Genomic DNA, 26,028 nt, shown 5'->3' on the forward strand with positions numbered 1-26,028 from the left:
CTTCCTTGTGTCCCTTCATCATTCTCTCCCTCCTTTTCATCTTTCCTTCCCAGAGTCTTCCCTCTTTTGTGTCCTCATCGCCCCGTTTCCTTGCATATTTTCTCTCTTGTTTCCTGCCCGTCTTCTCCTCCTGTCCTTCCTTTTAGTTTTGTTCTTTGGTCCTCATTACTTCCATTAAATAGTTTGATTTTGCTTGTAACAAATTTGAAGTCTTCTTCTCATGTACCTAAATTTAATTGTGAACCTTAGCATTTTACATTCTAAAATGGAGACAGAACAGCAGGAACTCTGCTAAAGGTCCAGGCTCATACACATGACAAATTGTGTAGGAGGTAGGCATGAAAATACCTTTTGGAGCTCTTTGCCTAAGATGAGTCCAAATCTGAGACTATTCCATTTTTATTCCAAAAAAGTTAAAAAAAAGAAAACAATCCACTGAAGTTTGTTTCCAAGTTAAAAGATGTTGTGCTACTCTTTCACGAAGCTTTTTCAATTCAAAATGTCAGAATAAGCATTGAGTTGTAAATTGAACCGGAAGAATGGGTCCGCCCCTTAGGAATGGAGAGTCGTTAACCTGCAATACCCGATACTGGTCTATGCCTCTGTAAGGGGGCAATGACTATGACCTGAATGACTGAAAAATCTTCACCTGCCTATTCCATTTTTAAAAACATGGCTGCTTTAACCTCATTGTTGCTGTTGTTTCTTTGACATGCCTTATCCAGGCTCTGCCTCTTTTACATCGTTAGTGGCATATGCTCTTTGCTTTAACAAAAAAATGACTGTCAAGAGAATATGTTAACAAGAGGATTAACCTTCAAGATCAAATCATTAGGCTAAACGTGTTTCTGAATAAAAGTCTAGAGTATCTCATTATTAAATGGATCAAATTTAATCTATGCAAAACTGAGACAGATTTTATCCCCAAAACTCTTTTCTCACAGCTTTTCCATTCATGCATTCCCTTCTTTGACGTGTTGCTTCCACACATGGATGCAAATTGCCTAATTTTAACAATCCTGATACTTTTGCAAACCTTGTGGTTAAGATTTGACTCAAACACGTCAACATATACATATATGTCTGAGTTGATAGTTTTGGGGTTTCATGAATTAGATAGGCTATTTACCCTCTGAGTGTTCTCTCAGCAGTGCCAAAAGGAACATATTGTTCCACATAGATTTAATTACATATTTATAAACTTCTTTATGACTGCTAGCCTTTTTTGAAATTCAAATGTCTGAATTCAAAAGTGCTATTAAGCAGATCCCATAAAGCCTGTTTATGTTCCACCCCTGTGCATGAAACATGAACCACAAAACCTGATCTTCATTTCATTTTTTTTAATGTAATGATCTAAGTAATCTGAAACTCACTGCTTTTTACTGCAGAATTTTTTCTGTTACTATAGCGAAAAGAAATGCTTTGTCAGAGAGTGATAAACATATTTATTAGATCATATCCTGTGGGTGATGAGAACTTATTACCCATGTTAATTTTCAGAGTCTGAAGCAACCACATCTGGTGATTAGGCATAAGACTAATTTGCACATCTTGAATACCATTGCTTCCATGAAGATAGCTTTTATTTTGGTTAACTATATATTTTGTCACTAATAAAAACGTAAAAACAAAACTATTAGAACCTTTTTTATTATTATTTTATTGGGATTTTAATCAACTTATTTAAGTCTGCTAAAAGGATGTTCACTGATGATTTGTAATGTAGAAATTGGTCGTTAAAAACAAACAGGCCTGCTAAAACCTGCTCCTTCTTCTGCCTCACGCCCCACTTCCTTAAATTTTTCTTACTTTTTACATTCTTATCTTTTAGCCAAAGGAATTTTCTGGGAGACTAAAACTCCCTATTAAAATTTTCTCCATCAGAGCAGACTAATTGAAAAGGAGCAGTACTCGTTACTTTGTTGAATGATTCACTGTGTATCCTGGATGAGTTTGAATCTTTTGAATATCTGGCTGTCCAAGTACAAGGCCCTGTTCGTGCCATGTTTCTGAATGTTTAAAGACCTCAAAAGTCCATCTCTGAAGTATACAGATTTGAGTAAAATGAGGCAATCATGTCCTTAATTTCTTCTGGATCAATAGTTGAGTTGCCATCTTGTTTACGAATTTGTGGGATTTGTTGAGATCACTCGATTTTATTAGAGCATCTGGAAAACTGGGTCAGCCTTTCTGGTACCTCGCTGGACTGGTTTAAATCCTATCTGAAGGATAGGTACGTCTATGTGTCAGTAGGGAACTCACACATCTACATGTTCCCCTTGGCTCAGGTTATAGCAAACAACAAGATCAGTTACCATAACTATGCAGACAACAGACAGCTTTACATCACAATGTCACCAGGAGACTATGAACCCATCAGAACCCATTGTTGGCTTCATCCATAGAACAAAGAGATCTAGAGTTTAGCTACTACAGCTAGAAACCTCTTATCATGGCCAAAATCTTGGTGACTCAATGGACTCAGACCTGAGCCTTCAGGGGCACAAAAAGGCAGTTACTTAGTCAGCCTCTAATCAACATTTCCAGGATTAAATAACTAATGTCTGGACAGGATTTAAAGAAACTTATTCATGCATTTATCTTTAGTAGAATTGATCACTGCAACAGTGCCTTTGCAGGTTTGACCATCAGACAGCTGCAGCTGATCTAAAATAATGCTGCCTGTGTTCTCACTACAACTAAGAAAGTAGAGCACTTCAGCCCGGTTCTGAAGTCCTACAACTGGTTTCCTTTAGCTCAGAGAATATTCCTTCTGTTGGTCTATGAATCACTGAATGGATCAGCACCTCAATACGTTACAGATTTGTTTTCAGTGTATCAGCCTCCCAGACCACTCGGGTCTTCTAGTTCAAACATGCTCTGTACAACCAGGACTAGAACCAAACATGGAGAAGCAGCATTTAGTTCTTATGCTCCATTTTTCTGGAACAATTTCACAGAAGACTGTAAAAGTGCTGAAAGCCTGAGTTCTTTTCAGTTGAAGTTAAAAACACATTTGTTTAAAGCTGCCTTTTAACTGTTAACTGAGATATTATTAGTTTAAGATTGTGATTTAACTGTTTATTTTTTTTTCTGCCTGCTTTTATGTTTTAATCATTATTTACTTATATTCTGCTTTTAATTTTTATATTTTATTGTCAAATGCATGTACAACACTTGTGCTATACAGATAAACTTGCCTTGTCTAAAATCCATGTTTATTTGTTTTTTTCTTTACTTTAAAGAAGAAAATATTAAATGTAACCTTGTTAACCTGCGATACATGCTGTTAGTATTTACATATGCAATTTATTTGTGACCTTTTACGTAATGTTAAGTGCAAAAACCTTTTTTATGATATTGAATATGACAAAACTTTATTTTGACAAATCATGATTTTTTTTGTTTGTTTCTTTACAAATTTTTAGGATCATACTAAAGGATGTCACTAGTAAAAATCTGATTTTAAAGGATAGTTCCATTAATTACATTTTTATTTTCATCTCTCTTCAGTTTCCTTCCCCTGAGTGGGACACTGTGACCCCAGAAGCCAAGAATCTGATCAATCAGATGTTAACTATTAACCCTGCCAAAAGAATCACTGCTGACCAGGCCCTCAAGCATCCCTGGGTCTGCGTAAGTCAGAATCTTGCTCTTTTCTTATCACAACGGTGGAAGGACCTTTGGACCTTTGCTCACTTGTCATCTACTTTATGTGTTTCTCATTAAAACTATAAATGAAATAATAAGCCTTACATACCCCTACTCACTGCCCTGTTGTCAACTCTGGATAAGGAAAAAAACTTGTGTTTTAACGAATTTAAACTTTTTAACTATTTCAGGTTAATTTCTCCACTATACCACAACACATCAACTACATTAATAAAGATTGTTATAAGACATATTTTTATTGGAGCTCAGTGCTGAGGTAAATGTAAAGTACTGAATGAGGACTGAAAACTGTATTGGATTGGATTGTAATGTGAAAGATTGATTCCCATCTTATTTTATTCCATTATGACTGCTTTGAGTTACCTTCTGTAGGTATTCTAGATCTCAGCAAAAACAAATAACGTGGAATTTCTCAAGGTTACGTTCTCCAGCCCATTCCTTATCTATTACTTATATCTTTGTCCTTCAAAAACATGTATTGCTGTTATCGTATGACCTCAGTCCACGTACTGTAGGTCACTAAGCAATTTTGTCCTTGATAACAGTGAGCAGATAGATTAAAACGACTTAAAATGAGCTAATTGATGAAAAGTAAAAAAATGGCAGCATGCAGCCATACTAGCTACCTTATTTTCCGGACTAATTTTCCTCACTATAAGCCACGCCCACAATGTCTTTTTTTTTTTTTTTTACTGGGATCATACCACAACGGGCTATACGCCTGTGATATCTACTGAATTGTCCCCCACCTCCTGTTAGGTTTTTGACTCGCAGCAATAGAGCTTCTAATGAAAGATGGGGCTTCGTCAGTTCTTTATTTCAGCTCTGTAGGAGTTGATCCCAGTCTCTGTATTGGTTCGGCAGCTTTAATGCGGCAAATAAATGTCAAAATGTGTGAGTTTGGGATATTTGTTCTCCGTCGTGTCAGCTGCTAGTCCCTTATTCTTTCATTTCCACCTTTGACTTCCCCCTCTGGCGGTTATGAAAAATCCACAGAAAAGCCGCTGTTCTGTCAGATGAGCATACTCATAGTCAATACCTGTTATTCCCTTTAGTTTATCCCTTTAATTTATGGAGTTCTTTGAGGCGTATGGCAATCTCACCCTAAATATTTTTTTTGTACATGACTAAAGGGATCCACGCCCACTGAGGTAGTTTAAAGTCTATTTTTTCTACAAAACTAAAGGGATAAACGCAAATCTGATGTCTTGCGTATGCTTATTGACTATGGTTTTGCTGGTCTGACGGGGTATGATAATCTTACAGAACACTGCACCTTCTTCTAAGCCGCATGGTTGAAAGCGTGGGAAAAAAGTATTTGCTTATAGTCTGGAAAATACAGTATTTATACATTTTTTTAAATTATTGAATTTATTTACAAAGAACATTGTCTGATAATTTCCCCACAACATTTTTTATAGTATTTATCTTTTTTTGCTGATGGTTTATAAATGTGAAATAATGCGTCTGTTGTATCTGCAGCAACGCTCCACTGTTGCCTCCATGATGCATCGTCAAGAGACTGTTGAATGCCTGCGCAAGTTCAACGCCAGGAGAAAACTTAAGGTGCGTGGTGACACGATTAGAGGTTCTTAAGATTAAGATAAAAAACAAACACCTGTATGATTATTATATAATGACATGTTGTTGTTTTTTTTTTTTGGTCCTGTCTTCAGGGAGCAATTATCACAACAATGCTGGTTTCCAGGAACTTTTCAGGTCAGCTTCTGAAATTGTTTTAAAGTGAAACATACATTGAAATGTCTCCAAACTTTCCATTGAGTGTACACAGCAAACACACATCAGAGCTGCTCTGCTGCTGTTACTCCTCTGCTCTCTACTTCCTTTAATGGCCTGGTTTCAGTTTTGCACTTTTGGACGCACTCTATGATTTTATCGTGGTAAGCAGTTTGATCACTGAGAGCTCATGCCGCTTGTGTTTGAACATCCAATTTGTGGGCCGGATGATGGCCTAGCAGGCCGAGCCGTTAATACTATTGGCTCTGTGTTTACATGCTTTCATGTAAGCAACCCTGTTCAAGTGGATTACTGTCAACCACTGATGTGGACTGAAGGAAACAGACTGAATGTGTTTCCACATCACTCAGAGCTTTTTCACAAATTTAATGATCAGATAATGCAATTTGTCGTCTGAGTGTCTTAGAGTGGAGATTCGACATCAGCTACTTCACTTAAATGAAAGGCCGTTAACTTTTAGTGAACATCTAGCTAAAATGTTTAAAATTCAATATTCAGTAAGTGGCTCTATACATTGAAACACATTATGCTAGCAAGTGAGAGTTTTGCTCACAAGTTGAGATAAAAAAGTGTCCTAGTAGCTCTGCTTAAAAGTTTACAGTACCTGCATGTTTTCATCTAGAATTATCTCTAGGCCTTACTTTTGATGCATAAAAAAGGGAAACTACTGGTAGTCGCATTGTTAATTCAGTGGATATGTGTTCAAACTCCTCAAATCAACCGTGATTGGCTGTTTACGTAATTTTGAAGATATTGGACAATCAAAGGTCATACCTGCCAGGATGCCAGGGTGTTTTAAGACCGATTATAGGGGGACACATGAAGAAAAAGGGGTCGCCTGCTTTAGTCGACAGATGGCACACACACAAAGAACAAATCTTGTGTAAGAAGTTATTTGGAGAGATTAACTGTATTGACCATCCCAAGCAGTCCAGATGAGTTGGATTGTTGATGGTTTGGACATAAGAGAGCTACAAAGACTTGATAAAATTGGTGAAGAGATGAAGGGAAAAATATTGTCGGAAAAATGCAGACGTGATCCACGTGGACGTTCCAACATAATGATGACCTGAATGTCTAGACCCAGATGGAAAAAATTTTGAAGAGGTCATCCCAGCCTCCTGACTTTAAGATCATAAATCTTATGCAAAATGGTAACTTGAGGCTTTTTGCTTGAAGAATAGGTTTTACCATGTCTGTCATTGAATGCACAATATTAGAACAAGAACGCGCTGATGTAAACGTTTGATCGGGGGCCTCTGGGTACCTTGTTTTTATTGTTTCATTTTTAACAGCTTCACCTAAGCACCAACTATTTATGTTCCCTTAATTATGGGGAGAAAATTTGTCATTTTGCCTGGGTTTGTAAACTTCTGAGCACAACTTTAACTTGAGGAATGGCCAAACTTAACCCCTCTCTGTCCAATAGTGGGACGGCAGCACACCAGCCCCGCTGCTACCACCAGTACGGCCGCAATGGCTCAGGAAGGTATGTCTGCTTGAAGCGAGTGTCCTACGGGGGGCACGTTCCACTCTGTTTTCGGGCTGTTGGCATGTGGCTCGTGCTGCTTGAACCTCTCTCCTCTCCTTGCCTCCACCTGCCGCCTACACACTGATGCACCACTTTAAAAAATGGTCATCACTGCACAGAGGCGGCACTTGCACACAAGCTCATAGATGGAAAGTGTAGCTGAATCTCGGTTTTTGACCTTTTGGCCTGGTTGCTGCGCTCTTAATGCTCTAATGAGCACGCCTCCCTCCCAGGTCAGACTGTTTGATTTCCTGCACAGAATGTAGCAGTCTTTTACCTGAACCCCCAGCATGACTTTCTGACCTCCTTTCAGCTGCCGCCGATCAAAGCTGTCTTAGTGCAGCGCTGCATTTGCATAAGGGATGCTGCTGCTGCTCTTTTTTCTCTGCAGTGTAACACAGTAAAGCCTTTATATTTCAAACATGAATAATAATCTGAGCAGTTTTGCCTCCTTTGTGAACTGAAGCCTGCCTGCTCGCTGCCACCTTCCCTCAGCATGGCCCTGGCTCTAACAGCCAGCCAAGCATGTTTCCAAGTGAAGATTTCAGTTTGATATCCTGCATGGAAAACTGGATGAACAGAATGCAAATTTTCCCTCGTTAACTATTTTTCTTGTTGTTTCTGCTCTTCTGCCTGCTCTCTTGTTTTTGTTTAACTGACTAAATCAAAAGCAGCGTTGCAGAGTTATTGAGCTTTAAACAAAGCGCTTCTGTCATCGCCGGAGAGTCCTGGCAGGAAGTTGTGATTTAGGAATCCCTGAGTGATGCTAAAGAAAAGGAAATGACCTAACAGGAGTAGAACCGCAACAAGTGATGCATAATTATGCAGTGGAAAGTACATTTTTATTTTTAGACTTAAAAAAAAAAATAAAAATAAGAAATGATAAACGTTTGGCATGCTTTTTGTACAGAAGAGAATTAGAACCATTGAAGGGGAAAAAAGTACTGGGAAAAAGTAAGATTCCATATTTATCATATGACATATGATATAAAGCATATAAACCAGTTGGAAACTGGTTTATATGGAAGGTAAATTATATTATTGCAAAAATATATTGTCAATAAAACCAAATTAGGATATTGAGCGCCCATGTAGGTCCTTTGACAAAACTGGCATTTGCCATTTTTCAACTGGAATATACCAGTTTCCAACTCACAAATGCCTATTACCAACTGGCATATGCCAGCTGGTAATCTTTCTAACTGGCATAGGCCGGTTCCTATGTGGCATAAACCAGTTTTCAACTGGCATAAGCCGGTTCCTAACTGGCATAAACCAGCTTTCAACTGGCTTAAGCTGGTTCCTAACTGGCTTAAACTAGTTTCGACTGGCATAAGCCGGTTCCCAACTGGCATATACCATTTTTTTTAAACTGGCATCCCACATACCATGTTTGGTTCTTGCTATCACTCCAGAATTCTGACGCCTTTTCTCAGAACTTTAACTTAAATCTTAGGATTCTGGGCATTTCTTCCAGAATTCAGCTTTTTTCCAGAATTCTACCATTTAATCATATGACATTTTTTTACAGAGTTGTAATGTTAGTCTCACAAATTCATATCCTGAATTCCCTGAAAATTTCAGATTTCTGAAAAAAAAAATGATTTATTAAAGTCAGAGTTCTTATATTAACATCTTTATAATTACTCGCATGCAGACTGAAATTGTGGTATATTAACTTAACGCTTGTCAAGTAAGTTGGAGATCATGTATGAAAATTCATTTAAAGTTTTAACCAAAGTTTCATATATAAAAAAACCCTCCCTACTGTATGATGCTGCTACCACCAAGTTTCCTCCTGGTTTTGATCGTTCAGGGTGTGATGTTAAGTTAAAATTTTCCTTTCCATGTTTTCTGTGCCAACTACATTTTTGTTTTTGCAGAGGACTTTTTTTTTTTCCTTGCCAGATTCCCCCAAATGTATTGTTAATCTTTGGATCTCTTCCAGAGATCAATTTCAGGTTGACAGCAGACGTTGGCTCCAAAACTCGTAGTATTGCTTCTTTATCAAACCATAATATTAAAAAGTTTAATTTTCTATCTATAAGAAAAAATCTTTCTTTACACTTAATAATTATGCACTGCGTTGTGTTGTGCTGTCACTAAGTAAAAGGCATTGAAATTAGCGGCTTAACCTAACTTTTACTTTTCTACCTTAAGAAAAGAATAAATATGGTTAACAACAGAAGTGTATGAATCTACCTCATGCTTGTTGTGATCCCTGACATTTTTCCACTTTTACATTTAATAACAGATAAAAGAAAAATGTTAGATAAAACAGGATTGAGTGCTGATCCCAAAAAAGCTAACATTGTTTCTATTTGGTAGATTTGACTCATTAGAATAAAGAAACCCAAAGAAAAAAAAATGTTAACCTGGTAATAAAGTTAAGGATGATTCCGTATAAAATAGTTTATCTGCTAAGTTTATTTTTGTGTGTGGAGGAAACACTGAACTAATCATCAATCTGGATTTTTATGTCTTTAGAATGAATTCCAAAAAAGTAAAAAAAAAAAAAAACAATCCACTGGTCTTTGTTTCTAAGTTTGAAGACATTTCACTTCCCATCCAGGAAGCTTTTTCAGTTCAAAATTTAGAATGAAAAATTCTGAGAAATGAAACTCAAAAATCCTCTGAAAACGGTCCAATTGTATCCATGTTCATGTAGTTTCAGAATAATCCTACAGTCATTTTCAGTTTAGAAGAGGCCTGTTTGTCAGATTAAAAATGCTTTTTATTAAGGCAACATTATTGTATTAGAATTTGATTTTAAACTGGCCTTGTGTTTTTTTTGGTCTCCAATTAATTAGCTGTAATGGAAAATCATCATGGCTAACAGGAATAAAGTAGAACATCAGTCGAAGGGTAATTTTTCTATGTAAATGTTTCACTAATTGAACAGAGTTACTGAGATAAATTAAATGTACAGTAATTCTAATTCGTTGAATATATGATATATATGATATATTTAATAAGTTAGAGCAAAAAAAAAAATGCTCCAGTAAATCAAAAATCATGAATTTTTTTAATGTAACTTTAATTATTGCATTTATTGATAAACTTGTTAGTTAAAACCTCCTTCAGCTTGTTAATTAGCACGTTTTATCGTTTCTAATAAACCTTAGAACATGTTTGAAATGTCTGAAGCTGAGCATCAGGCTTAAGAACAAAAACAGGTTTATAACAGGATGCTTCCATCATTGGCCCTGATGAGTTTTCCACGCTCCTTTGTTGAATATTTGAGCTCACTCACTGGTTCTGAGTCAGGGACATATTCATGTTGAAATTAAAGGCGCTTCAGAGACTTGGTTCCTCTGCAGCGTTTAGGATGAGGACTTTGAAGTGGATGCTGCATGCCGTGCTGCATGAGCCAACCACTTGAATGAAAATGATCTCAGGAAGCTTTTGAACTTGAAGTGAAAGCCTGACTCTTCATCCCTGCAGTTGTCTTTGTTTTCAGTTAAGATTTTAAGATATTAAACGCGTCAATGTTCTCTTGACTTCTTCTTTGCTCTCCTTTTCTATTTTCAAATGGAAGGTAAGGGTGGCTCACTGGGAGGGGATGAACATGGATATTGTTTTTTTATTATTTATTTGTGGACTGTTAAACATTTTATTTAGCTCCATGTTGGTATGGTTGTCATTTATCTTAAAGAGCTATCAGCACATCTGCTTAAGTTTGATTTTTTTTCCCCCTGAACTGAAATAACTTGAGTCAAAATAGGGTTAAAATGTGCATATCTACCTGTTTTTCAAGTTGACATTTTATTTAATTTTTTCAAATTGACTTAAAGTGGTCACTGCTGTTTCAATTTCAAACATGTGGTAAAAAAAAAAATTAAAACTACAATTACTTAAAAAGGAAAAAACCCGGCTAGAAATCTCTGTCTTTATCTAAATAAATGCCTTTGTCTATATTTTTTCTTTCTGTAATCTAGAAAGACCTTTATTTTTATAAGATAGTGAAACTGATCAGATCAAAACAATCTTACCCTTTTGTTTGCTTAAAATGTTAAAATAAAGAGTTATGATTACAAAAATAAACACATATGGAAAAGTCTTATTTAAAAAATTGATTAAAAAGGTGCTATTTTATTTAACTATTATTTTTAACTGAGTAAAAAAGGACTGCTGTATTTTAATTGAAAAATTGCATAGAAATAAACTTTGAGACTGATCCTGTCTCCTGTAGCAAAACAAGTATGTTAATATTAAAAAAATACACTAAGAATAAATAAAATTTAATAAAATTGTTCATAAAGTAAAAAAATAAATAAAACAATTTAAAAGTAATTTAATTTCAAAGTAAATGAAATATAGCACTTCAACCGTTCATTAATCTATTTTGTTTCCGTCATTTTCTGCTGCGCCATCTATATGAAATGACCATTCCTAATAAGTCTGATGGTCCTTTGTGGTGCAGCAGTTATGCTTTTTCATATAATTATCTTCCTTACTGCGTTCCTGCTGCAGGAAGGATGAACATGAAGTGAATCTTTTTGTTTCCTGTCTATAGTTTGTCCTTATAGTGTCAGTTTGTCTTGCACTGCTCACCCTGTTCTTACCACTTTTGTCTTACTTTCTTCCAGCATGCAAAACCTTACTAAACAAAAAGACGGATGGTGTGAAGGTAAGTTTTGCCCTGATGAGTCTTATTTGTGATTGAAAAAATATCTGTGATATTAGCTTATGAAATGATTTTTTTGTATTTTTTTATTAATTTATATATTTATAATTGATAAGTTTTTGTGGCTAAAGATGGAACCAGAGCATTTCTACTCTACAGAAAACGCCTCTCTCCTTTTGACTGGGAGTAAGCGTCAGTGCATGCGGTGAAACGCCATGAATAAAACTGCCATTACATCCAGCAGCTCCAGCCTCTCCCCTTGCAGACCTCCACATATGTTACAGCTCTTTTATTGACTCACTGTGTTTCTTTCAGCTTATTCATTTTTCCTCCTACAGCTTTGGTATTTCCTTGTCTCATCTTTGCACCTGTGCAGCTGTTATTGTTTTTCCCTCTTTCTCTGAGACGACCTTGGCAGCTTCACTTTTTGTACTGCTTCTGATGCTTTCCTTGTTTCCCGATGACTCCTTGTTTTTTTCCCTCCTCCTTTCCATTGCTGTCTGTCAGAAAAGGAAGTCCAGCTCAAGTGTTTGTTTGATGGTGAGATCGCCTCTGTTGTTTTTTTTTTTTTCCTTCTTTTTTCCGTCTCTTCGTTATAGTTCTTCTCCTGTCTGGTTTTCCTGCTTGCTCTTTATTTCTTTCCTTTTGGGAAAATGAGCTTCCAGTATCTGTTTTTATTTTGTCTACTCTTTTCCCGTTGGATTTCCAACATCCAACATTTGTACGAACCGCTCCCTTCCACCAAATGTGTCCCATGATATCATTTTAGCTGCAGACAAACAGCACATGCCCAGATTGCTCCTGTGATTCTGCTACTGAAACTTTTGACCAAATCCAAAAGCATCACAGACGTGAACTTTTTTCCCTTCTGCAAACTTTCTACTCCTTTGCAACCATGTTTCCTTGTTCCAGTTATTACATTCCCATTGTTTCATCATTGCATTTTATGTCTAAGGATTCCTTCAGTCCTGTGAAAACAGCTGTCTTGAGCCGCTCCATATAATAATAAAAAAATGTTCTAGTTATGCATATTTGATTAATACGTCTTTTTCTGAGGTCTGTTAGGTTAGGGGGTATTTTCGATAAAGGCCTTCAGTGCTTTTTACTCAAACAATGCCGCATACCAAAATTTTCAGTTTATTATAGCAAACCTATTCTTACCAAAATGGAGGAACAAAGTATTTAAAGGCAGCTTGAATGTTATGGGCAGTTGTTGAAGGATTTCTAGGCCAGTTTAAGCCTCAAGGCAAGGAAGGTAAAATTTTAAAATTGCTAAAATTTCTATAGTTTAAAGCAGTGGTGCTACACTAGCCAGAATTTGCAGTATGAACTCAGCTGCAAGGATAACAACAACATTTTTAACTTCTTTTCTAACGTCGTTCTAATTCTTGTTTTTCTCTTTTAATCGCTCCTGCCCCTATAGGTTACCTTAGTCAGTTCATAGGAGAGGGATTGGGTTCGTATTCTTTGTGCCTGGGTGTGACGCGCTTTTCTCCACCTCGTTCCTTTGTTGAGTCTCTTCCACTGTTGACGCATTAGTGTGAGAACACAGGTGACTGCTTTGGAAATAAATTGAAAAAGAGCTGCCACAAATGCACTTAACCCATCATAGATGCTTCTCAAAAGTAAGACGATAAAACTTTCTTCCAGTGAAACAAAAAGAGCAAATTTGAAGCCTGGTCAGCGACTGAATAAGACGAGGGAATATTGGTCGTGCTTTCAACAAGAAGGAAGCTCTTATCTGAACTGGGATCTGTTTGCTTAAAAAGTATGACACTGTGACAGTATCTGTTTTAAATCAGGTGAAAATGTGTTTTTATGCTCAGAGCAGATCTTCAGATCAGGTGCAGAGTGATTTACAGCAGACGGCGTGTGCAAACCTTTTTTTTTTGTGTGTCTCATTGCAGATTATAAAATTTAATGGCCAAACTGTATACACTTGTGGGTTGAGACAACTAAAATGGAAAATTTCTTTGCAGATTCTGGACACAGAAAGTAAAAGCTAGTTCTCGTGATGGAGAAAATAGTGGCTCAGTATTTAACTACAGCCTAATAAAATTGTGCTATTTCATGGGGTGTATGGTTGGCTAAAGCTACCTACCCAACCCGTGCGTAATCTGGAATGATTTAAGGAGGCTGATACACTTCTACCTTCTAAAAGAAAGGGTTGCCCTTTTGCAAAACACATAGTTTAAAGGCCTGAACACACCAGTTGCATACAACTTTTTAATCTCCCATCCAATTTTTTTTCCATCCATTTTTTTTGCATATAGAGAAGTTACAACTAGGCAGGGTGAGCAGCTTTTTTTCCCCACTTCTGTCTCTGTGCTATAAACAAATTAAAACAATTCCCCACATTTGACTTGGACAGATTAGGAAAAGTTATAAAAATAAATAACAAAACACCAACACGCATTCTATAAAGCAAAGCCCCTCTTAACGAGTCTGTGCAGCATCTCAAAGCAGAACAGATGGAGAATGTTCATATACTGTATTAAAAAAAAGATGATCAGATCTGCGTCTAAAGGAAAAAAAATATGAATAAATTTTTTTTCGAGATTGATAAACTGCGCTTTCTGTGCCTCGATGGTTTTTTGCGAGGCTCAAAGAGGCTAACTACTTAATCCGTTTTCTGTCCTCCAGACCTCATATCATTGGTAAAGTATTCTATTTTAATGTTTCGTTCATTTTGCAAGAGTCTGTCCAGCTTACTATTAAACTTGTTGTGCAACTCCAAAACTGTCTCTTTCCCCATGCGATTAACAGATTTTATTTAGCATTTTCCCCTCGAAGCTGATTTGTTTTCCTTTGTAACCGCATCTCTCTCCATGTCAGACCCATTAAAATTTTAACTGAATTGCTTCATAGTCAGACTAAAATCGACCTGGGGTCTATCTCAGTCGGAGCTATGCAAGCCCCCTGCAGAAAATCAGTGTGATCATCCCCATTGGCTTTCAGTGAGCGCTAAACACCACAACCTCGTCCGACACAATTTTCTGTCGGATCGGACCCAAAACCGGATGCGGTTTGTTCTTAAGTGGCACGGCGGATAAAAACGATTATACATTTTGTTACATTTTTATGCATCATTATTACATATCACTACTAATTGTTATTTTAGCATAGCTGGTAAAAAACAAAACAAAAAAAACTGCAAAATATTCTTTCTCATAAAAAATTTATCAGATAATGTTTGTTTTTTCTTTTGCATGTTTGTATAAAAGATTTACAAAAATGTTCCTCTGTTAATAAAGGTCGCACCATCTTACTGTACTAAACATCAACACACATCACTTCCACCACTTTAAAGGCCTTCACTGCATGCACAGACCTGAACAGGCCCATTTATAGAAGTTTTCTCTGACTGGTAGCTATTTCTTACTGTCAGATGAGTTTAACCTGTATGAGTATTTAGAGTTTTGTTTAGTTGGTGTCTTTATTCTGTCACAGTAAACCAGAATAGACTTTTTTTATGTTAACTTTGTGGAGGCAACATAAAAATGTTAGTTTGTAAATACCTGTTCTGACTAATTCTTCTACATTTTTTTTCTTTTTTTTTAAATATGTTTTCTATTATGTAGGTTGCATTAAATAAAGTCTATTCATACTAATGGAGGATTCTAGTCTGCAAAAATGTTGATTATTAAAGGAAATCACATTCTGGACTTTGGCTGCTAATATAATACATATCAGCAGGGGGAAAAATGTATGGTGCATCTAATAACTCCTCTCCGTCATAGTAGTTTATGGAATATGTAGCTCTGCCAAGTTATAGCTCTGCTCCTGTGACTCCTGTTTGAAGCTTAACGCTTTAGTGCAAGTCAATCTGTGTTGTGTTTCTCTGACCCAGTCACAGGGAAACAACAGTAAAAACAGTGTAGTAAGCAGCAGCAGCAGCACCAAAGACAGCAGCATGTCATCTTCCGCACCAATGGTACCGCATCGGTTTATTTTCACTCACTTTTAGTTTTTTTTATGGCCTCATCTTATGTTTTCCTTCTTTTAAATGTTTAGTTTCTCCTTATCATCCTTATTCTCTGTCTCGTTCCTCCTCTGCATTCTCTCTGCCTCTTTCCCAAAAACAACCTGTGGTGTTGGTGGAGATTTGGACAGCTTTAAAACTTAAACATCTGCTCTGTGACTCGGAGTGTCTCCCTTGGCTCATGTTTTACCCAAACCTCTTGCAATCACACACAAACTCTGTGCACATCAAGCATAGGCAGACAAATTATTTTTATTTGAACGTTCAGCTGCAAATACTTTGGTTAATTTCTGTTGAGCTTCATTTAGGTGACTATATTGTATATCTTAATGTTCAAACTGAGTTTTTTTTTTTTTTTACTAAATTTGGGTTCAGAATAACAGCAAAGTGATGTGTTTTTACACAAAAACATATTTTGTGGAGGACTTCTGGGTACAACAGGAGCTTGAGAAGTCGAGTAATGAATTGTAACTGCAGGGGGATGCAGCCCCGGTGACCCACTTAAGGTCAGCTTGGCCTGAAGGTCCACAGTGTTGCAACACGTTGATGGGAAGCCTTTAGTAAAGAAGCAGGACCGTGGGATGAGTTAAAGGTTAAGGTCATGACAAGGAGATGATCAGTCTCCTGGACCTGAGTTCGTCATCAAAACCAGTGGAAGCAAAATCATGCTAAGCAATTATAAGAGAAGTTTAATGTTGCACCAAAAAATGCTTTTTCTGTTGATTGTTTGGAATGAGAGAAATGCTATTTTACTGGGCTCAGTTATATGGGTTTTTGGGTGAATCATTGTGGCCTTAAAGCTAATATATCCGTTTACTGATAAATTAAAAGAAGAATTAAAGATTTTCCAAAACTGATATTTTAAGACAAGTGTCTTGGTTAGAAATTATCATTATTAACCGTAGACCATAGTTTTAATTTGTGTTTTTAAGAGGATATAGACACTTGCATTAACTCCGACAAGCTAACAAGATGTTTACAGTTTGAGTGTTTTTTTGTTTTTTTTGGAGGACAATCAGAGCTTGAGCGTTCTAAAAGTTCAAAAAGATAAAACCGATCCTGTTTTCTGGAACACATTTAGCCTTCCTGTTGTCCTATCAAAGTCTCACTCTCTGCAGACTGAATTTCAACAATTTAAAAATTGTATGCAGTTTAAAAAAATCTCAATACATATCTAACATTTTTGGACACCCCCCCATCAGTACCATAAATTAAGGCAACAGTGCCTGAATTAATTTAATTCCACATATCCTGAAGGGGCTGCATCCTCCAAGGTTAATTGCAGCGCTAAAATCGGTGTGCAGCTACACTAGAACACTGTGGATTCTGTCTTTCTTGATGTGTGGAGCTCTTGAACGTCTTTGTGCTGAATGTTCCGGTGGCAGGCTCCAGGCTGAGAAAGAGGAGTTGTTAAACAAACAGGGTTGACACAAAGTACAAAAAAACAATATGCAGATTTCAGATGGATGCTTGCTGAAAATTTAAGTACCACCAATCTTTTGGAAGACTGGTGCAAAATAGTTCATTTTCTTTCCAGGTTTCTGCCAAGAGGAGGAAAAGCAGACGATTAAGATGAATGATGAATAAGAGGCTTTTCTTTAGTAAATACATGCTTCTTGTAAATGACTTGGCTCCTCTATTAAATAGAGATGTTATCCAGCTTTAACCTAAAACTAGCCGTAAAGAAAGGATGTAACTACAGAGAAAATAAAGAGTTTGTACTACACCAATCTGAATGTGCCTGTTCCAACTTTGATATTGACAGAAGTGTTTATGATTAATAAGCTTCTGATGAGACTTTCAGGTTAAATGCACACGTCATGAAATCTAATTCAAATCCAACAGAACCCTCCTCCTCAGTCATGACCTCAGTTGGTGAATATGTGTACTTTTGTATGCGTCTGATTTTGTGTGTTTTATACTAAAATCATCCCGTTGACCATGAAGGGGGAATAAACTGAGCGCTTTAATGAAATACTGCAAACAGTCTCTCAACCTCTGTGCTGTAGCTGTTGTGCCTTACTGTTTTTGCACATGGGATTGTTTGGTGTGTCTGTCATCGTGGAATATGATGGTATTCCTTGGCATCATTCATTCCCTCCCTGCATGGTAAAGTGTCTCCATCCTCCCACCAGGAAGCCCAGACAACAGTTGTACACAACCCAACAGACGGCACCAAGGTAAGCCGCTCCTTCTCCAACCTGAAGCCACCGGCTTGAATTAACGATCAGAGCACAGATTGCTGATAAAAATGCACAAAAATTAAAAGTCCTAGATTTGACTCTGTTTTATAAAGTGTTCCCTCTTTCTTAAGATTGATTTAGAATATTTAAATCTTATGTAATTTGTATAATCTCCCTAGTTAAAGTAAGCCTTCAGTAATTAGAAGTAGTATCTGACTGGCAATTAGAGGGATGTTAAATTGGAGAGCAGGGCTGATTTAAGAATACATTTCTAATATTATTAGTCTAATATTTGCATATCTCATGACTTTATTTTGCTTAATTGTTAACCTGTGAGTCCTGGTTGCTTTGCCCCTTTTTCTTTTATAATTCTTGCAGTTTTTGGGGATTTAACCACTTTGTTATATCAAACATATGAGAAACTTTTATAGCTTGACTTTATATAAAGCAAAAAAGTATCAAGAAGCCCCCAACCTCTTTGTAACCTTTACCATGACTATTTAAATTTATAACCTACCTAAATTATTCTAAACATTTACTGTAAATATCTGAAATGAAGTCACCCATTAGCAGGGCTACATTCACAGTATTAACCTATTAACTGGGATTATGCCTAAAGTCCAGCTGTTTATGGAATACTTCACACAATAAAGTCATGTTTTATTCTTTATAAATCAGCACCATAGTTTGATAAATATGAGATTTAAAAAAATGCTGAGGTTCTCTTACTCAATATAATAATAAAAAAATCCTCATAGATGCTGCTTTACTTACTTTTAATGACACTTTCACCTTTGCTTGCATAGAAAACTTCCACAGATTTTCTTTAACTGCACCAAATGCCCAGTGAAAATATTCCTGTCAGATTTTATGAAGACAAAATTCTTTCAGATTAGTTTACAAGCTTGTAAGTCATTTTTTCCTACTGACTCTATTCTTAGACCTTCACCCGACATGTGAAACTAACATGCAGCCAGACATTTATTTCAACATTTTAATTTGTGATTTAAAAAAATCAAATCGTGTGTGCAGCTCTGAGCATGTCCCCTCACCTCGCCGTTGTTTTTGCTGGTTTGTGCTCCTGGGAGGGAGACATCCACCCCTCCATCTGTCCATCAGGTTGACTGTGTCCTTATAGGCAGTGTGTCCAGAGCTGTCAATCATGTCTCAGTCAAATAACTCAGGATCAAAGAAACACTTTGCTTTTTCTCTTTCCTCCCACTCTCCTCGTCCCTTTTGTCCCCGTCTCTTTCTGTGTGAACCCTTTGTGTTTGACAGGGCTCCACAGAGAGCTGTAATAACGCAGAAGAGGAGGAGATGAAAGGTAGGAAAGGTACTTGTCCAACTTTCACATTCTATGCATGCTTCTTTTACTTCACTTTATAGCCTTTTCAGATCAGAGGGATAGAAAAATGACAATTTGTTCCCTGCCTTTGTATTGAGGTAATGCATGACTGCAGGGTTGGTGTTTTAAGACAACTGTCAACTCTTATTTCACAACAAAGAGCTTATGTGAGGGCTGGGAGTCTTGCAGGGTTGGGGGGGCGGGGGGCTTTGTAGTATGATGAGCATCACAGGAAAGATAAGTGTTGCATGTAAGTGGTTTCCTTTTGTCTGCTCAATGTGAAACAAAAAACATGACGCCGTACAGATCAGTTCTACCCTGATTTCTGAAAATGTTTTGGAACAAAAAAAAAAACATGCATTTAGTTTTTGTGCCACTAAAGGTCAAAGGTTTCCTCCTTTCCTAAACATGTTTGGCTGTTCATATTTATGTGTTTTAGTGTCTTTCTTTATAGATAAATTATTAAAAGGCTCACTTTTAAAATAATAACTTCTAAAAATATTTGTTTTTTTCCACATGTTTCACAGCTAGTTGAGCGGATTAATTATTGTTTTTTTTCTAAAAGATAGTGTTACTAAGCGTAGTATGTTGACACATGACTTCGGAGTTTACTATTATGTTTTTTAATTTGCTTTTTTTTTAAGTTGAAGTGTGAAGAATGTATAACTTTATGGGATGTTAACCAAAAAGACTTGAAAATGACCTTCTGTCTCTAGTCTTTGGCTGCTTCAAACTGTTTTCCCTCTTGGATTCAGCTCCTCTTTCATTTCTAAATAAAATCCCTGCTGCATGATGCTGCCTCTACTGTGTCTGACAGTGGAAATTATGCATCCTGGATGGGTCATTAAGAGAAAAAAAGATCTTGCTCCAACACATTTACTGTGACCCCTATATAGCTTGTGCTAAAGTGCAAACCAAACTTCCCTTTATAAGACATCTTTAACGCTAAACTCATCCTGCTGTCAGTTTAGGTGGAAAGTCGTGGTTTACTGGGATTGAAGTTGTCCTGTTTCCATTTTCAGATGATTCAACCTTATAAGATGTTAAGAGCTTCAGATCTTGTTTTTTAATCCTTTATAGGTCCCCACAAAGTACTCCCTGAGCCATTGCATCTGTTCCTTGGCCTTAATTATGCTTTTTTTTCACTAATATGTCCCCATAAATGTAGTTTTTACAGAACAAATGAATTTAAATGATAAATTTTGCAACTGCTGAGAGCAAGTTGTGTGGCTAGACACTTTTAAGGAGGAACAGGGTTATAAGGTATTGAAAAGAATGTGTGGCACACTTCTGATTTTGATAAGTGTATAGTTTTACTGAAACGCCAAAACTATAATCTACTTTGTGTAAGTTGGTGTAAGCATAATCTAAATGAAATACGTTGAACTATAATTTTGATTCACGTCTCTAATAGGTTTGATCTTTTTTGAAAAACCAATCCTGATCGTTGTAGATTCTGCCCTGTTTCCTCATCGCCACACATCTGTTTAGAATTAATGACTCGTTGCTGCAGATCTACAGAACTAGAGATGTGAAGGAGTTAATTCAGTTCTTGGAAGCAGGGAATCTGCATCATTGGAGGCCACTGTGAGTAGGGACCAAAGCCGAGTCGAGTGGGACTAACCTGAAAGCTGATTGTATTTTCTAACCTCTGTTTTCATCAGTTTCTGGTCCAAAGGTCAGGATGAAGCCGGTTAAGCATGATGCTGTTGGCTGGTTTGCAGTGTTGCTGGGATTTTGCTGTTTGTTTCCTATTATGTCATCTCGAAATGACCTGCTAAGATATTTTTGTCCTCCAGCCTTGTTTGTCGTCTGCAGGCTCGCTGTCAGTACGTATCTGTGTTTGTTTTTGTTTATCTCAGGATGGGGGGGGCATAAACAAAAAAAAAAGCATTGGCCGCTGTTCAGACTGCTGGTGCAGAGAGTTCAGCAGCAGGGCAGTGCAGCTCTGCTGAGGAACAGGCCTAGATTTGATCACCTCTATGCCCTTCTGTACTGTAAGTTACTGTCAGCTTCCTTTAACTACCAGCAGCAATTCTTCAACCTCACTTCTACCCTGAAACCAATGTAGAAAATGCACTTATTAGGAGGAGGTAAATAAGTATGTTCTTTCTTCCCTCCTTCATCCACCCTGTCCTGTGTCGCCATCTGCTGGCATGCTGACATGGCTGCAGTTATCTGCTGCTCTCTAAATCTTAACGTCCATCTCTAAATGGCCTGTGTGCTTAACTGACTGATTTATCATGCAAAGCTTTGAGGCTCTGCATATCTTCAACTTTATCTGGACCGACTGCATGTGATATGCAGCTGGTTCCCCACAGGAAGGCAGAAGCAGCTTCACTGACGCTGCAGCTCAGACTGGTTTGGCTCTGGGCTCCGATCAGTCAAACCCAGCACGTGACTTCCAGCTGCAGGCGAGTTAGTGACGGGGCCTGTGTGCCGTGGTTTGTTGGAGCTTTACTTGCCCCTTGCAAAGCCTTTTTTTTGTCGAGTCCAGACATTCCTGCACTTGTTTTAGTAGTTTCTCTCTGGTCTTAGACCTGCATCTAATTACCAAAAACTATTTTTTTTATGCTTTTCTTGTTTAATGTTTGAGCTCTAATTTCTCAAATGCGCACCTATGTGGGTATTTTCTATCTCATTTACCTCATTTCTGGTATCTGAGTGCACTTTCTTAAACAGAGAGACAGAAGGTGTTTTTGTGTTGGATTTGATGCACCCAGGGTGGGGAAGCTGATGCCCTCATCAGTGGAGTTTTTCCTAATGCCGCGTGCTGAGGTGGAGCATGTGGTGTGTGCATGTTTGACCTCCAGATGGGTTCTGACCCTCCATAATGTTTCCGGTTTCCTGCTCCCCCCCTCCTTCCTGTTTTCAGCTCGGAAGCAAGAGATAATTAAGATGACTGAGCAGCTGATTGAAGCCATCAACAACGGGGATTTCGATGCCTACACGCAAGTTTTATTGATTATCATCTCTAGAATAAATTCAGGTTTATAATGTTGTTTTGGCATTTCTTGGTTCCTCTGGGTTTATTTGCTTATTTTCCTTCCTTCAGGAGAATCTGTGATCCTGGACTGACTTCTTTTGAGCCTGAGGCTCTTGGAAACCTGGTGGAAGGCATGGACTTTCACAAATTCTACTTTGAAAATCGTAAGTTCCTCCTTTTGAAGTTTTTACTCTGTGCTACTGGCGTCACTTTACTGTAGCCTGATATTTTATCCACAGAAAGTTGTCTGCTTTTTTCTGGGGATGTAGAGACAGATAGAAATAATGATACAGTTGTGCTGCTGGTAATAGAGGAAGAAGAACGTCTCAGTGGGGAATCAGTACTTTCATCCCAGTCCGTGTGAGATGTGCATCCCCAAAGTCGGTCCTCAGGGGCCGCTGTCCTGCAGGTTTTAGAGGTTTCCCTGCTTCAGCACAGCTGATTCTGATGAATGCAGTTCAGCAAAAGCCTGTTAATCAACTATCAATATAAATCAGCTGTGCTGGAGCAGGGAAACCTCTAAAATCTGCAGGACAACGGCCCTTGAGCAGCGTCTTTGGAGATGCCTGAGAGAATTAGATCTTTGTTTTTCTTTATATAAAAAATTGTTTTCTGTTGTTAAATTAGTAAAAATAACCAACATGAATATTTTACCTTTCTTTTAGTTTTACTCTTTTCTTTTTTAAATGAAGGAAGAATTAAATGGTTTAAGAGAAACCCATATATATTAGTTATTTATATCCAAAATATTGTTTTATTCCAATTGTCTAAATCCCCTATAGGGGAAAAAAAATATTGTTAAATATATTGATATTATTAAATGTTTTTCACAATACAGAACACAGCAGGGGGGTGTTAAAGCAACATTGTTATCCTCAAGCTGCAGTCATGTTGTGCTCAGTTAAGGAAGCACTGATCAGAGAACTAGTAAAGACTCCCATGGCTTAGAAAGTTTTCATGTTATCCGTTGTTTTGATTTTTCAAAAGAAAGAAATGTTTAAATGTTAATTTTTTTATAGAAATATGAGGAATATATAAATATATGTTGTATTAACATTAAGACTTTTTTTAATGCAACATATTTGCAGAAGAATGATTCTCCTGTATGTGGCTTATAAAACAATTGTTTTCTATGAAAAAAGGAGTTTCCTTCCATGGGAACGTTAAAGTGTTTGTTCCTAGTTATCTTAATAAAAAATCTGGGATAGAAAGCTTTAAGATGTAAACACAAAGCTTCCCATTACAGTTTCTCTTCTTATCTAACTGCCATGTTGAATCTGTCAGTTTATTTATTCCCTTAAGTAAGAGTTTTGCTCTTTTGTTTTCACGTAGTCCTGAGTAAAAACAGCAAACCGGTGCACACCACCATCCTCAACCCCCACGTGCACCTGATTGGCGAAGATGCTGCCTGCATCGCCTACATCCGTCTGACGCAGTACATCGACGGCCAAGGCCGACCGCGCTCCTGCCAGTCGGAAGAGACCCGTGTGTGGCATCGGCGCGACGCCAAGTGGCTCAACGTTCACTTCCACTGTTCAGGAGCACCGGCGGCACCGCTGCAGTGAACGGAAAATCCAGGCCCAGGTGAGGCTGTATCCAGAGGTGATAATATGAAGCAGACAGCATTAAAGTAGCTAATTCTGCATTTCTAGATTTGGTTTTATATATCACATTTGACAGCAGTAAAGGTATTCCATTTATCAAGGTATCCATTCAAAGATTGTGGGGGGTTTTTTTCAACCATTGTTATTTTTGATAAGAGCCAGATCCGAATACCTCAAGTTGTAGCTTCTAGCTCATTTTATAGCTAGGAAAAGAGCTCTGGGTAGCCTTAAACCCTACGGCCATCATTACACAGCAGACAGACAGATGAATGACTAGTAAAATTGGGACCACAGCCTTCGCTTAAGTGTCCATACACCTTTGATGTTTTTTGGATCAAGCTAAGCATCACCCAGAGTCTGGAGTTCTTTTCGTAACCACAATAGTGTTCCTACTGTTGACCGCCACAGTGAACTAATGAGAAAAGCTTTAATTGATTACATACGTTTGCATTTGATAGGAATTTTCTGTTGAATATAGGGCTGAAACAATTAATCGGATTAATCGTGATAAATCGATTAGTGAAATAATAAAGTAATTTAGTAATCGATTAATGGTTAACTTGGGCATCAAGACTTTAAAACATACCTTTAGCTGACCGAGCAACCCACCTAGAGCAGTAATTATACTAAAACTGTAAAAAAAAATGTGATAAAAATTTTGCATTGAAGATGAAAAAATCCAGAGCTCCTCATGTAGAAAAGAATTAGTTTCACCTGGTTTAATTTTGTAAAAAATATTCTTTAAGGAACCTTTGGCTATGAGATTATTACTACAGAGTACATGTTTTGTTTTTTGATTTTAACAAATGTCTAAATATTAGTAGAGGGAGTTGAGTTTGTTTAAATTTGATTAGCTTTTTTGACCCTTAGACCCCGTTATTGTTCAGTTTGAAGTCATCTAGCTGGATTAAGATGAATGTTTTCCGTTTTTGTCCGCAGGTTTGCCTAAACTCTGAAGCTACTTTACCCTCCGAGGTCGGAGTGGAGCCTGGATCCTGACTGGGTCAAGGCTGCTCGGAAAACTCAAAAGTGGGGAAAATATTACGATCTATGAAAAGGAAACCCCTCCCCCTGAAAAAAAACAAAACAAACAAACACCTGAACACACACAGAAAAAAAAAAATGTTTCAAAAGCCTGAGTAAATGACTGACCAACACCAATCCAGTCCATCCATTAGTAGATGATGATAGGGGCCCCAGCTGGTGGGGCCCTGCCTTGCAGAGGGTGCATGCTTCTAATGGCTACAAAACGGTGATGCTATCCTGCTCTCACACAGCCTTTTTCTCCCAGTCTCAGATTTATCTGAGTGTAAGAAATATTAACACTTATAATTACCTAAAAAAAATTCCTGGGCTGTGATATTTGGTATAATGTGATCACTTTTGCTTGAGCAGAGAAGAAAGTTGTTTACTTTAATGCAAGTATTGTTTGTGTTTTACTTAACTGGTTTATCGATGTGCTCGTAAGGTTCATGGGAATGAGTGACTAGTATGTGCTTAATGCCAGGAGTCAGTGTTTAAACATGATGTTACTGAAGGGATCCTTAGTTTGAGCATTTTTGGAGCATGTGTTGAGAACTTGATGTTGTATCCTGATTGATTTTTTTTTTTCTTTTTTTAAGCATTTTGAGTTCATTTTTTAATAAAATTGGATTTTATTTAATAGAAGTGTCTATAAAGAGATATTTATATAGAGGAAAATAGGGGGAATGTGCTTTCTGGATGTAGGAGGGATACTGTGCAGTTTTTTTGTTTTGTTTGTTTTTTTAGGTCCGTAGATGTAAATACAAAGATATCACTAGACAACATGCATGCACAAACACAGTCGCATTCCTCTGCTCTCTTAAGTCTAGTTCAAGGCCAGCTCATCCTGAAGTTGCAGAAGAATCTGTTTGGTATGCGGTGTTTTGATCCAAACACAAGGTGGTGCTGTCAGTGAAATTTTGAAGCTCCTTAAAATGTCCAACCATGGTTTTCAGTTTGCATATTTTGAGGTGAAGCATGATTTCTCCAACTATCCACCGGCTTGGACTGTTTTTTGCACACTTAAAGACTTGTTGCTGTTGTGTTTGCTCCGCTGAAGGAGCAAACCTTTCTGCAACTTCAGGTTAGGCTTGCCAAATCCCCACCGTCTCACTCTACCTCTGCCCTCCTCCTTCCATCAATGACTTCCATGGAAGCAGTCTGATTGTTGTGATGGAGAACCTCTCCCGCACGCGTCTCTTGTTTTGGTGGTGTTCTTACTGTATATTGTCCACCTTGGCTTTCTGTACTTCAATGTGAAGTCCTGGTAATGTAAAAAATAAAAAGTTTTGTCAACAGTCTGCAGCTGAGGGA

General features: G+C 37.5%; 1 protein-coding gene across 19 annotated transcripts in view; it reads left to right on the forward strand.

Moving 5' to 3' along the window:
- The window catches only part of LOC107089901 (calcium/calmodulin-dependent protein kinase type II subunit gamma-like), an 80,842-nt gene extending 55,186 nt beyond the window's left edge, over positions 1–25,656 (forward strand). Inside the window, exons 10-22 of one of the 19 annotated variants that reach the window (XM_015382932.1) lie at positions 3,517–3,639; positions 5,158–5,241; positions 5,352–5,394; positions 6,863–6,922; positions 11,554–11,594; positions 12,099–12,131; positions 15,442–15,525; positions 17,709–17,753; positions 19,035–19,089; positions 21,977–22,052; positions 22,157–22,251; positions 23,420–23,671; positions 24,631–25,656. In XM_015382932.1, coding sequence (XP_015238418.1) covers positions 3,517–3,639; positions 5,158–5,241; positions 5,352–5,394; positions 6,863–6,922; positions 11,554–11,594; positions 12,099–12,131; positions 15,442–15,525; positions 17,709–17,753; positions 19,035–19,089; positions 21,977–22,052; positions 22,157–22,251; positions 23,420–23,652 — 972 coding nt within the window. In that variant the 3' untranslated portion in view covers positions 23,653–23,671; positions 24,631–25,656. The remainder of the gene's footprint in view (positions 1–3,516; positions 3,640–5,157; positions 5,242–5,351; positions 5,395–6,862; positions 6,923–11,553; positions 11,595–12,098; positions 12,132–15,441; positions 15,526–17,708; positions 17,754–19,034; positions 19,090–21,976; positions 22,053–22,156; positions 22,252–23,419; positions 23,672–24,630) is intronic. The other 18 variants (XM_015382934.1, XM_015382937.1, XM_015382939.1 and 15 more) reach the window with 18 other exon arrangements.
- The last annotated feature ends 372 nt before the right edge of the window (positions 25,657–26,028 follow it).

Source organism: Cyprinodon variegatus, unplaced genomic scaffold (assembly GCF_000732505.1).
Source record: "Cyprinodon variegatus isolate N-32 unplaced genomic scaffold, C_variegatus-1.0 Scaffold270, whole genome shotgun sequence".
Taxonomy (NCBI): Eukaryota; Metazoa; Chordata; class Actinopteri; order Cyprinodontiformes; family Cyprinodontidae; genus Cyprinodon; species Cyprinodon variegatus.